This window comes from Paramisgurnus dabryanus, chromosome 13 (assembly GCF_030506205.2).
Source record: "Paramisgurnus dabryanus chromosome 13, PD_genome_1.1, whole genome shotgun sequence".
Classification (NCBI taxonomy): domain Eukaryota; kingdom Metazoa; phylum Chordata; class Actinopteri; order Cypriniformes; family Cobitidae; genus Paramisgurnus; species Paramisgurnus dabryanus.
In genome coordinates this window covers 37,791,336-37,805,081 of record NC_133349.1, presented here as the reverse complement: position 1 = coordinate 37,805,081, position 13,746 = coordinate 37,791,336, and the positions used below count along the sequence as shown (strand labels likewise).

The following is a 13,746-nucleotide window of genomic DNA, read 5'->3' as shown; positions in this document are numbered from 1 at the left end:
TATACGAGGGCGCTAGGCCATTTAAGGCTTTGTAGGTGATTAGTAATATTTTAAATTGTATGCGATATTTAACTGGTAGCCAGTGTAAAGATGCCAGAATTGGACTAATGTGGTCATACTTTTTAGATCAAGTAAGCACTCTTGCGGCGGCGTTTTGAACCAGCTGTAGCTTGTTGACCTGATTTGCATTGCATCCCCCGAGTAACAAGTTACAATAGTCTATTCTAGAGGTCATAAAAGCATGGATAAGCTTTTCTGCATCTGATGCAGACAGCATATGGCGTATTTTTGAGATATTTCTAAGATGGAAGAATGCTGTGCGGCAGACGTTGGAGATATGACTATCGAAAGATAGATTGCTGTCAAACATTACGCCTAAATTCTTAACCGTGGAAGATCTATGGGAAACTTGTAATCTGACATATTATGTTTGGAGCGATTTGGTTCAATAATAAGTATCTCAGTCTTATTGGAGTTTAGCATAAGAAAGTTATGTGCCATCCAGTCCCTTATATCACTAATGCAGTCTGTTAGCTTAGCAAACTGGTGGGTTTCGCTAGGATGTGACAAGATGTAAAGCTGGGTATCATCCGCATAGCAGTGAAAACTTATGTTATGTTTCCTGATAATGTCTCCTAGAGGTAACATATATAACGAGAATAGGATAGGGCCTAGAACTGATCCCTGAGGTACACCGTATTTAACGGGGGAGTGATAGGACTCTTCCTCATTTACATAAACAAAGTAATATCGATTGGTTAGATATGATCTTAACCAGGCTAACGCCTGACCACTGATGCCAACATAGTTTTCTAGTCTATTGAGTAGGATTCTGTGATCTATTGTGTCAAAGGCTGCACTAAGGTCTAGTAATATAAGGATTGAGATTTCACCACGATCGGATGTCATTTGTAACTCTAAGCAGCGCTGTTTCTGTGCTATGGTGGGGTCTGAATCCTGATTGGAACTTTTTATATGTATTATTATTCGCTATGAATGTGCATAGCTGGCTTGCCACTACTTTTTCTAATATTTTAGAAAGAAAAGGTAGATTTGAGATTGGTCTAAAGTTATTAAGACCAATAATAACTTGTCCGGCGATCTTCGTAGCGATAACTAAAGGTAACACACTATGAATATCACTGCTCATGTAGTCAGTAAAAGAAACTAACATACCTGCCAGCGAACTCGCCACGATCGTCCACAACAACGCCACTGCCGCACTCTAAATTGGTCTATAAATAGTATACACATTAGTATCACAGCATAGGGGTCATCACTCCACCGGCAAAAGCCAAACATATCGAGAGAGAAGCAGCAACAGGATCCGGAAATGCCAGGGAGAACGAGAAGCGAACTCTCTAACTGTCAAAATAAAAGTCCTTAAATAGTATAACACCCCACCACGCCATTGGTTCTGCCAAATACACTCAACCCAGCCAATAGAAAGGACACAAAAACTACTCCAAACATATACCCAGCAGTACACCAACCAATTGGGTACAAGCCTCGTACTACCCCTACAAAAGTGCTACATAGAACCACAGTGGTGCCTATAAAGAACCCTTTCATTTATAAGCAGTCAGGAGAATTATTTTTGTTTATATATATATATATATATATATATATATATATATATATATATATATATATATATATATATATTTTTTTTTTTTTTTTTTTCTAGCACTTTATAAGGTTTAACAGTTTAAAAACAGAACTTCAAGACATCAGAAAAATACTTTTATTTTCATTTTTTCATTACATAAGGTGTCATACTATAATAAATACGTGTATTAAAATCACAATCAAAATAAATATATGAATTATTATGCAAATATAACAAATTACTGCTCAAATGAGATATGGATGTCAAATAACTGCTTGAATATTAAATAAATGAACAATAAAATTTGGCAAAGACAATAACTCAGCAATTTCATGAAATCATTACAATCATGACATATGCCACATCAAAACATGCAAATGATAAATACTAAATATTAACATATTATGGCATTAGATTCAGATGTAAACACTTTAGCACAAACAGATAGATGGCATAGTATACAAACGAATGGGAAGTTAATAATACATTGCTAACTGTTAAAATAAAAGTCAATAGGATTGTGTCAATGTTTGTAGAAGCTAACAAAAAAATTATTTTTTAAAAATATTATCATATTTTGTTTGCTGGATCATTGTAGAGTACAGTACGTGCTCCATCCAATGTTTTTTGTTTTGTGGCAGTGACGTTGAACATTTAGTCAGATAAGAGATGGTCTGTTATTGTCATGTTGATCTTGAGATGCAGGCTGTGATTACCACAGATTCCGATCACTTTGCAGTGGTCATCATTTGGTGGACTGTACAAGGTTGAGCATCAGGCCGAAAAAGATTTGGGTCTGTCGGTCATGGGTGAAAGGATATAACATGGAGACAAAAAGTTTATATTAGCCTGAAGTTTGCTTATACACTGTATGTAAAACATGATTTGACAGAAGTTTTAATATGATTCTGCTCAAGCTACCTGTTTAGTCAGTAAATACGTGAATGGTTGGTGAAAGATTTATTCATAAACCACTGTTATCAAGCCAATGGCCGACCTGCAGCTATCCAACTTTTTAGAGCTATGATCCACCTACAACATAAAAAAAAGTAATTCTGCTATTACAAGTAAATGTGCCACAAGAACACACACACAATCTCCAAAATGTTTAAACAGTAAATAACTATTATTTTAATATCAGCATTGAAAGAAACATGCATACATCACCTTTAAAAACAGGATGTGTCTCTCATATCATACGCACTTGCCTTCACTCCCAGCAAGATTACCTCACATATGAAAACTCTGAAATATTAATAAAAAAGCCTAAACACATGTTGTACCACATTCTTTTCAAAATTAGTTTAATAATCTTAATGTACAATATACATGTATTAGCTTTTTAACACTTTAACAAATTATTATCTTAAGTCATTGTTAAAGCAGAGTCCTCTAAATATATCAGGTTAGGGTTACTTTTACCTGCAGTCCCCAAACGGAACAGGAACGACATAAAATATTCCACTGATATTTACTTAATTGCTGCACTTGCCCACCGTGCATAGTTTTCTGGGAGACACCGTATAGCGATAATAAACATGCTAGGGCCCGCCATCGCTGCTTGCAGCTATATTTTTTAATTAAAGTTTAAAAGAAGAAACATATTCTTTATTATAGCTTTCTATATGTGCCAATTCTTTTGGCCATGACTGTATATACAGTGCACAGCATAAATGAGTACACCCCCTTTGAAAATTAAGATTTTTCTCCATTTGTTTTATTAAACATTTATTTTTATGAACAAAAGAGTAAAAGTCACTGACCATCTTTAGGATACAAAAATAACTCATTTAAATCAAATGGGGTGATGCAAAAAAGAGTACACCCTGATGAACATGTTAGCAAAAAAAAAACAGTGTAATTTACAGGAATTCACTAGGAAATGATGACTATAATTAATCATCACACAGGTGGCCACAGGATAACTGTTAATTGAGAGTGGTATTTAAAAGAGAAAATCCACTCCCATGTAATGGTGACAGAATAGCATCACATGGTAAAGAAATGTCTCAAAACATGAGAAATAAAGATAACTAATTGCACAAAATGGTCAAGGTTTCAAAATAATTAGTTAAGCATTACTAATAAGTTTGAATACTTTCTCGAAAGGGATCAAATTCAGACCTCAACCCTAGTATGAGGTATGGAGAGTTCTGAAAATACAAGCAGAACGTCATTTTCCATCCAGGATCTGAAAGAGGTTATTGTTCAAGAATGGAGAATAAAAGATGTAACTGTATGTTGTCAACTTATTTATTCAATGTCTAGAAGAATTAGTGCTGTTTTTTTTAAAAAAAGAATGGAGGCCATACAAAATATAAGATTGTTTTTTTAAGAATTTTTAATAATTAATAATTTGTTATTTTTCATATCCTTTAGATGGTAAGTGACTTTCACTCTTATGTTAAGATACATAAATGTTTAATAAAACGGGTGTGTAAAAATACAGCAAATTGGTCTCATATGTACTAACAAATTGAGAAAAATCTTAATTTTCAAAGGGGGTGTACTCATTTATGCTGTGCACTGTATATCAACACGTGAAACAGTGGGTAAGAAAAAGCAATGTTTCCTCTACCATTATATAAGGGGGGACCCCTCGGGCGTCTGTCTCTCTCTCACATAATAACTGTAAGGGTGACAGTGTTTTCAAAGTCCCTTGCTCCGTATACTTTCTTTTTTGCGTAAACATCAACAGTCACGGATGTTACTGACAGAGAAGACGGCTGATCGAAAGGTTAGCATAAGTGTTTCACACACACGCGCGCATTCTCTCCCTCTCTATCATGCTGCATATGCCTGCGCCGCGTACGTGTTTTGTAGTAACTCTGTGTAACAGTAACAGTGTATGCTGTCATATTTCTGAATTTGCACCGAATTGTCTGCGCTGTTAGGCTACACGATATACAATAAAACTCACATTTAAAATTAAAAGCTCATAACACAACAAGACATGATGAAAAAAGCAACAGCAGTAAGGCTTCAATGTAAATGTATGGTGATTTTGTCAGACGATTATTGTTTACGTGTTTATATATCAGGATTTTAGCAGATTAAAAGGAACAGCTGGTTGGATTAAACACAATGTTTGACTGGGTCATGTTAACTCACTACTTTATAGTCTACTTGTTTTATGTCTGACAACAGAACAGATAAGATGTAAAAAAAACAGGATTATTCTCTCCAACAAATGTATCATTTAAAATGTGTTTATCATGTATTAACTAACATTGACAAACAATGAATAAGCAATATATTTATGTATGTATGCATGTGGTATATACAGCTTTGGGGGGGCTCTCATCCACAACCGGATGACCTGAACAAAGAGTTTGGAGATTAACTTCTTCAGTTCAAGAATTTTGTGGAGGAAGAGAAAAATCATTCACCAGAGGATATGCAAATTCTATGTAAAAATGTGCTACAGCCATATCATCCTGTAGCCCAAGACAGCTTGCCCACTGAAGCTAAGCAGGGCTGAGCCTGGTGAGTACTTGGATGGGTGACCCCTTTGAAAACCAGGTTGCTGCTGGTAGAGGTGTTAGTGAGACCTGCAGGGGGTGCTCACCCTGTGGTTTGTGTGGGTCCTAACACCCAAGTATAGTGATGGGGACACTATACTGTCAAAAACGCACCGTCCTTCGGATGAGACGTTACACCAAGGTCCTGACTCTCTGTGGTTGTTAAAAATCCCAGGATTTCCTTTGAAAAAGAGTAGGGGTGTGACACGTTGGCCTACTAATCATCCCCTCATACTAATTGGCTATATCACACTGTCTCCTCTCCACAAATAAGCTACTGTGTGGTGGGCGTTCTGGCGCAATATTGCTGCCGTCGCATCATCCAGGTGAATGCTGCACATTGGTGGTGGTTGAGGAGAATCCCCCTTTCATATATATAGCGCTTTTAGTGCTGCAGAAAAGCAGTGATCCTTCTTTAAACTCAAAAGTGTAATGAATAAACTCAGGACAATGAGACAGAAGCATCTGTTGGCACTCTACTCTCTGGCAACTGAATCTGAACTAGTCAAGGGAATGGACTTTGAGGATTTAATTTAGGGCCCTATGATTTCTTCGATGTGGGAAACATGGATGGAATCACAGAATCCAAGCATAAAAATGGAATTTACTGTACAACACGGATTGCCACTGAATTTAGTACTTTTTGGATTCAGTCATTTTCAAAACCCATTATAACTCATTAATCAGCAAATAAAAGTATGTATCCTTTTTACGATCTTTTTGTCTACATTTAACAGCCAACAACTGTGATGTGTGTGCCAAATTTCAAGTTAATCTGAGCATGCCAAGAGCATTTCCAGCAACCATATCACCCTGTAGCCCAAGACAGCTTGCCCACTGAAGCTAAGCAGGGTTGAGCTGGTCAGTACTTGGATGGGACACCACCTGGGAAAACCAGGTTGCTGCTGGTAGAGGTGTTAGTGAGACCAGTAGGGGGTGCTCACCCTGTGGTCTGTGTGGGTCCTAACACCCCAGTATAGTGATGGGGAAACTATACTGTCAAAAAGCACCGTATTTCGGATGAGTCCTGACTCTCTGTGGTCATTAAAAATCCCAGGATATCATTTGAAAAAGAGTAGGGGTGTGCCCCGGCATCCTGGCCAAACTTGCCTATTGGCCTACTAATCATCCCCATATCTACTAATTGGCTATATCACTCGGTCTCCTCTCCACTAATAAGCTGGTGTGTGGTGGGCGTTCTGGCGCAATATGGCTGCCATCGCATCATCCAGGTGGATGCTGCACATTGGTGGTGGTCGAGGAGATTCCCCCATTCATATGTAAAGCGCTTTGAGTACTGAGAAAAGCGCTATATAAATGTAACGAATTATTAATTATTTGACATGATGTTCAACACGTTTGGTGTCAATCGCATGGATCCCCTAGGAGGAGTATTTAAAGGTTTAGGGCATTAATGTCGAAAAATCAGCATTAAATCCAATATGTCCGACTTCCTGTTGGGCGGGGCTAATGACTGTATATTTGAAAGTTGTTTGTTTTGATGAGAGCAATGTATTTTCCAAGTTTCAGGATTGTAGGAAAAACTAATTGCACATTTTAGATAAAAAGGCTAGAGAGCTGTTACAGAGCCACACCTGTGTCTGAGCTTTAGCCCACGCTTAATGTCCGACAACGCTTCTGTGTATTGTCAGCCGTGTGTTGTTTGTGTTATTCTAAGCACGCCAAGAGCCCTAAATATGCCTGAATATAAAAGTAAAGTTTGACGCATTGCCATGGGAACAGTGTTTGAGATATCAAAAACTCCTTTGCAATTTAGCATCTACAATGTCTCGTCATCATGTTGACCACTTTTGTTGCCAATCACATAAATCCCCTAGGAGGAGTATTTAAAAGTTCACCGCATGCAACTGTAGTGATTTTGACACAGGCACCAATTAATTTAGTGATTTTCACATGGGCAACAATTTGGTGGTATGCCATACACACGACACTGGAGGTGTGTCAGATGACCCCTCCCTCCTATACCTCCTATACTTCCTAAATTATTACAAAGAGAATGTTTTTGGATCTATTCTTTAAATACTCTGTCATCTTTAGGGTTGAATGAGAATTTTGATATTAAGCCATTTTTATAGTAATTTATTCAATTCAATTTTATTTATTTAGCGCTTTTCACAATTGGTGATTGTTTCAAAGCAGCTTTACATTAATAGAAGCAGTGGAAAGCACAGAAAATCGACAGATAGCACAACATAATACACGATAGCACAAGCAGCTAAATTTACTGCGGTTATGAATCAACATACTAAGCGTGCGTATTACTAATGTAACGTAAAGAAGAGGGTGCCAAGTTAAGCCCAAGAAGGCTGCCTCACCGGTCTTAGGAGGGAAAAACCCTTATATATATATATATTGAAACGAATAAGGAGATTAGGCGGAGGTTAAGCGGGTTCTGCCGGTGGTCGTTGGTCAGGCATCAGCTGGGCATCACGTTGAAGGTCAGCCAGTGGATCAGAGGTGTGCCGACTTTCACATTTACCGAAACTGGGTCTGTTTGTCTCATTGTCCTCGGGGTAGAAAGAAAACAAAATCCTATTGGCGTAGGGGCCATTCATATGTATACACATGTACATATACACACACACACATATATATATATATATATATATATATATATATATTAGGGCTGTTAAATTATTAAAATTTTTAATCAAATTAATCAGAATTTTCAGTGGATTAATCAGGATTAATCACTATTTTCCATTACACCTGAATCCTAACCATTTTTTTCTGAAATGCATACCAAAAGATAAATAACAGGACACACATACAAAATTCTCATACTATGTCCGTTTATTAACACAGCCAAATAATGGTGGTTTAAATCAAGCTGAAACATACTACACACCATTATATTTGTCTTTGTAATGTCCCATCGCTTCCTCTTTGGCATTCCTCTTAACCAGGATGTACAATTTACAGTATTAAATTGAACAGAAAGCAACAAATGTAGCCTACCACATTAACACATAACCACATAACAGTGGCCTACCACATTTTTGCACAGTTTGAGTCATCTGTTGCGTTTTTATGTGGAACAAAACATGTTCAATAAAACTTTTAAATTAAACCAAAGAACAATCTTTTACCTTTTCCTCCATTCTTTAATCCAGTTGCTCAAAAATCCAGTTGCTAACTACTATAACATGTTACACTGAAACTGGTCTTTTTGTTTGAACATCACCTTTCAAATCTACTGCGCTGTATCATCTTTCAGCCAGTTGCTGAGGCAAACTAACTTTTTCACATTTTCTGAAAGTAAAGCTGACCTTTTCTTGTTCACAATGTGACCTGCAACTGAGAAAAGTCGTTCACAGGGAACGGTGGTTGCAGGAGTGGCTAGATATTTGTGAGCTAGTGAGGCCAGCTTCTCATGGGCTCCTGAATGAGATGCCCACCACTTCAAGGGGCAGTCCTCCAATGTAATGGTGGGCTCTGCTCTGTACCTCTGTATGGCAGGTTGGACCTCTTCATCTTCTGATTCTGAATCTGAGCCCATTTGCAGAAGGCTGATTTTCTTCCTGGGTGGCCCATCATCATGTGTCTGTGAAGACTTTCTGGGTGATTCTTGTTGCAGCATCCCTTCAAGTGTGGTCCACACCGCTTCCCTGTCTGTCTTGGGCAGGCATTTCAAGTCTTTGAAACGAGGATCCAAAACTGTAGCAATCTGGAGCCATGCATTGTTGAGCTGTTCTTGGCGGGATGCTAGGTCCTCCTTGAACTTGGTCTTGAATCTCACCACATATGCAGGGTCCTCATCACAGGCTTCCATCTTGAGACGCAAGTGGCAGAGAGAAGGTAGTACCACAGAACAGGAGACATAGGCCTCTCCACCCAGGAGCTCAGTTACATACCTACGCACACAAACACACATGCACACAGAGACAGTGTATTATTAGAACAGTGGTTATCAACATATTATCATTATCATTATTATTATTATACCTACATATAGTGTTAATTTCACCACCTATTTTTAATTTAGTCTTAGTCTTGTGCCAAATGTCCTTGTTAGTTTTAGTCATATTTAGTCATTTAAATTACATATCTTTTTTTTGTTGATAACAGACCGATGCTAACTATAACACACCGTCGCCATGAACAACAGAGCGTTGCCATGAACACACAGGATTCTAACCGTAGAGACGGAGCGCAGTATTTTCTTAAGCGGAAGCAATACAATCATTTTTAAATCAATAAACTCCTTTTTAAATAATAATTTTGTGTCAAATTATTGATTTATTTGTTAGGTAGCAATGTAATAAGCAGGATCCGAACTCGTTCTGAATATTTTAAAGGTGCAACAGCTGATGAAAAAGCAGAGACGATTGTAGACGAAAATTAAGAGAGATTTTATCTTAGTTTTTATTTTATGCAAAACATTTTCGTCTTGTCTTTTTCGTCAAATTCATGTTAATTTAGACTTAGTGAGCGTTTTTGGACAGTGGTGCAAGTCTTGCCATCGTCTCGTTTTAGTCATGAAAAAAAGGTCGTTGACGAACATATTTCGTCTTGTCTGACGAAATTAACACTACACATGCATACATGTTATTGATATTTGACTTGGTTTAATTCATTCCAGAAAATAATCACAGCAATGATATTTAAAAAGTGACTGATTTACCTGCATGGCTCTAGAAGTGCCTCCAGCCTCTGCAGTTTATCCCACTCTGCTGCGGTCGTCAAAACGAGTTTGTGCTCCTGATTGTCCAGGGCTGCGATGACAGCCTCTTTATTTCTGCTCAAGCGCTTGACCATTTCCAGCGTCGAATTCCAACGTGTTGGAACGTCCTGGATCAATGGCTCTTGCTTCTTTCCCAGGCTGACTTGTTGTGCTTGAAGCTCCGTAGCATTTGCTGGGCTGTGCTTAAAATGACCGACAACTTTGCGAGCCTTGGCCAAAGCATTTACAAAGCCGCTGTCAGCAAGACTCACTGTGACACTTCTCTGCACCATGTGAGCGACACAGCTCATGTGTTCATAGCGTGTAAGTCGAATTGCGGCAACCATGTTACGTGCACTGTCAGTCCCAATGGTTGTCGTCTTGCCCTCGATGTCCCACTTACGTGCAACAGACAGGAACTGTTCTTTACAAGCCTCCGCAAAATGACGCTCCTCAGTTTTTAATATCGTCAGCGCAAAAGACTTCAGTTCCCACGTGTCACTGATGAAATGTGCAGTTACTCCGAGGTAATTGTTGTTACTTACTGATGTCCAATGGTCTCCTGTCAGGGCGATATGATTTACTTGAGCCAAGACCGCTTTCCTTTTTTCTTTTTCATTATCATAGAGCTCGTGGATTTTCGTCATAACTGTGGCTCTTGACGGTGGCTTATAGTATGAGTCTTGAGACGCCACTTGCAAAACATCAAGAAAACCTGCGTCTTCTACGATGCTAATGGGTCTACAATCCTTTGCAATCCATTTTGCTATTGTGTTGGTCAAATTAACTAAGGTTGATTTTGTTAATGGCCTGCGAACATTCAGCGTGGTCTGGCGCAAACCACTTGCTGAACCTGACGGCCCAGCAAATGCATGTTTGGCGTTGACATGGTACTTCAAGCTTGAACAGCTCCGGTGAAATTGAAACTCCTTGTTACAAATCTTGCAAATAACCTTGTACTTGTTAACTGTACCATCATCATTCTTTTTATATTTGAATCCGTCAATAGGCCCACTTTGCTCACCTTGCTCCATCTCGCCTCTAGCTCCCAACTACTTCCGTGACTTTCCTGACCTGAATAATTTGTCACACTGCGCATGCGTGAAATGCGTTAAAAAAATTGACGTAATTAACAACAAACAACTAATTAACGTCGTTAACGCGCTATTTTTGACAGCCATATATATATATATATACACACACATACACACACATATACATATAGGTATTGAAGATACAACGTCACCCCCGTGACAGACTCACAGTTTGGTTAAGGGAGAACGAGGAAAATGCACGGGCTGGCGAATGTTTTTGGAGATCGACGCACTGACACCCTATTAAGGACTAAAGTCCCGCCCCCGACCAGTGGGCTTAACACCACAAATCTATACCCACTGAGCTTCATTGAAATCTGGTCGAGCAAGGGAGTAAAGGGGAGACGGGGACGAGACTGCGCCAGTCATCTCCCTGATGCCTGTCTGGGCTTCACAGCACTCCCTTACTCCACACCCTCCTCCTCAGAAACCTCAGGAGGAGGGCCGAGAAAGTGATAACATTATGCCATACATACCTTTCAATCACTCTTCTGCGCTTGGCAATTAATGGCCTGATTCTGGGTTTTATTGGTCTAGTTTTGAAGTTTTGGCCTTGTATTGTGGTTTGTATGTGCACAGAGTAGCGTTTCTTTTCCTTCTTTTCCTTATATGTAGCCTTTTCTATTTTATACGTGACATTTGTTTTTAAAAGTTTATTCCCAACTCATGGTTTACTGCACATATGTAAATGAGTAAGGAGAGATTAAACATATTTCTTAAGAATAATTATAACATTTACCATGCTTTGAAGTGTTGACAAAAATGAGGATTTAGTTTATTTATTTATTAGGTTGTACAAACTATGTACCATTACTAAAACAAATTATGTGAATGCCTTGTTAAAGAGAAAAGTTTTAAGTCTAGATTTAAAGGTTTCTACTGTGTCTGATTCTCAGACAACGGTTGGTAAATCATTCCAGAGCTTAGGGGCCAAGTAGGAAAAGGATCTTCCACCTTTAGACACTTTTGATATTTTAGGGATAATTAACTTTCATTAGTTCAAATGATTTAAATTTTAGTTCAGATTTTTGGTTTAATTTAAAAATGTTGTTGTATATTGTAGCTACACCTCCCCTTTAATCGAGGTTCGTGTTTATAATAATAGTCTTGTGGGGTGGATTCGTTTAAACTAATGTAGTCGTCTGCTTTAAGCCAGGTTTCTGTTAAACAGAGTGCATCTAAGTTTTGGTCATTCATTATTTCATTAACAGTAGGTTCTTTATTGGTAAGCGATCTAATGTTAAGAAGGCCGAATTTTAACATTCAAGGTTCATCTGTTAATGTATTGTTTTCTAATTTTATGTTAATCAGATTTGTACGAGATGTGGCAAGCAGTGCTCTGTATTTGTTTGTTCGGGGAACAGATACAGTTGAAATGTGTTGATATTCTGGTAAAATCGACTCAAAGTCCTGGGATATAAGTGATCTTGACATATCACGGCAGCTAATAGACGGACGGTTAAGCCGTCTGTTTCCTGACCTGGGCCCTGGATAGTCAGACTATATCAGAATTAAGACTATTTATCATGTTTGTGATTTTGTATCTGTCAAATGACATGTGTTTTGTTTATATTTGTCACATGATTTGTTTTGTCACATTACTCCTTGCATCTATATCTAATTAAGATAAAATATATTGCCTGATGAAGACCTGATGGTTGAAATGTTGCTTTTACAATTAAAAACTTTTTTGGAGCAGTAACTTTCAGTGTAAGGACTTCATATTTTATTATTCAGAATACACCAATGCCAAGGTTTCAGGAAAAGGTTTGGTTATGTGATATTTACATTCTGTGTGGTCAAACGAGCACGTGGTGGCACGTCAGCCACAGATCAGGCGTTTTCGTGCTGCAAATGGGAAAGAGTCAGTTTTAGATCAACAGCCTTGATCACGAAGTGCTGTGAAAATGCTGATCTCCGGGAAGCACCTAGAGGATTCTAGCGATCTGGAACACCCAGACACGGTCCTGCAGTCGGTGCAGAAGGTCCTTAACAATCTGGAACACGCAGATGAAGGTCCCTTGAAGTGAAGGTTTGCTCTTCTTAGCTTCACCTTCTTGCAAACTTGGGTTATTGCAGTGAGGCTCGGAACGTAGTGTGATCCGCTTAGTCTCTAGATGCACAGGCCAGAAACTCAGAACTTGTGGTTGATCTGGTTCAGTCTATGTTGTCAAACTTAGAATGAAGAGCTGTAAAATCTCAAGGAGAGATTCAGAAACTAGTTTTTTTTGCAATGATCTGTTATTGTCACTCTCAGAGGGAGACTCAGAACAAGGAATTTCTGAAAAAAAGGTAATCTTATAACTTTAGATAAGGAGGAGTTTGCATCTTGGTCCTTTCCTGATACAAAACCGTGATTGGCTGGTGATGTCAAAGGAAGCCTACAGAATGTGGCCCACCTCTTTTCACTGTGAGGAACTCATTTGCATAGCATAAACTACAGAGTTTAACTTTGTTTTAAAATTGAATCCATGCATTTTCCACAAACCCTTTCATGATGTCTCTTCTTTAAGTTTTTGTGGGATAGAAAAAGTGACTATGCCATCGAGAGGCGGAGACATTGACATGCTCCTACAGAGACGCGAATTATTTTGGATTTCTAGGGATGTCCCGATCAGGTTTTTTTGCCTCGGAGTCATTTGATTTTGAGTATCTGCCGCTACCGAGTCCCGATCCGATACTTCTATAATACATAAAAAAAGAATAAAGAAGAGCGAAAAACCAGATCCAGGATGTTCCTTATGTCATGCCGCACACATTGCTGTTTCTGTGTTGGTTTTCTCAGCAACAATGCAATTCTATAGACTTGACAGAGGTTTTCCTGAAATGTTTTCCTCT

General features: G+C 38.5%; 2 protein-coding genes across 4 annotated transcripts in view; one reads left to right on the top strand and one right to left on the bottom strand.

The window, feature by feature from the left end:
- Positions 1-13,746, top strand: part of bbs9 (Bardet-Biedl syndrome 9) — a 430,031-nt gene that overhangs the window by 65,086 nt on the left and 351,199 nt on the right. The window lies entirely within an intron of this gene.
- Positions 8,345-10,925, bottom strand: LOC135720962 (E3 SUMO-protein ligase ZBED1-like). Its single transcript, XM_065243078.2, has 2 exons — positions 9,776-10,925; positions 8,345-9,005 (listed from the first exon to the last, which is right to left on the bottom strand). Exons 1-2 carry the CDS (start codon positions 10,846-10,848, stop codon positions 8,345-8,347), a joined length of 1,734 nt encoding a protein of 577 aa, XP_065099150.1. The 5' UTR covers positions 10,849-10,925.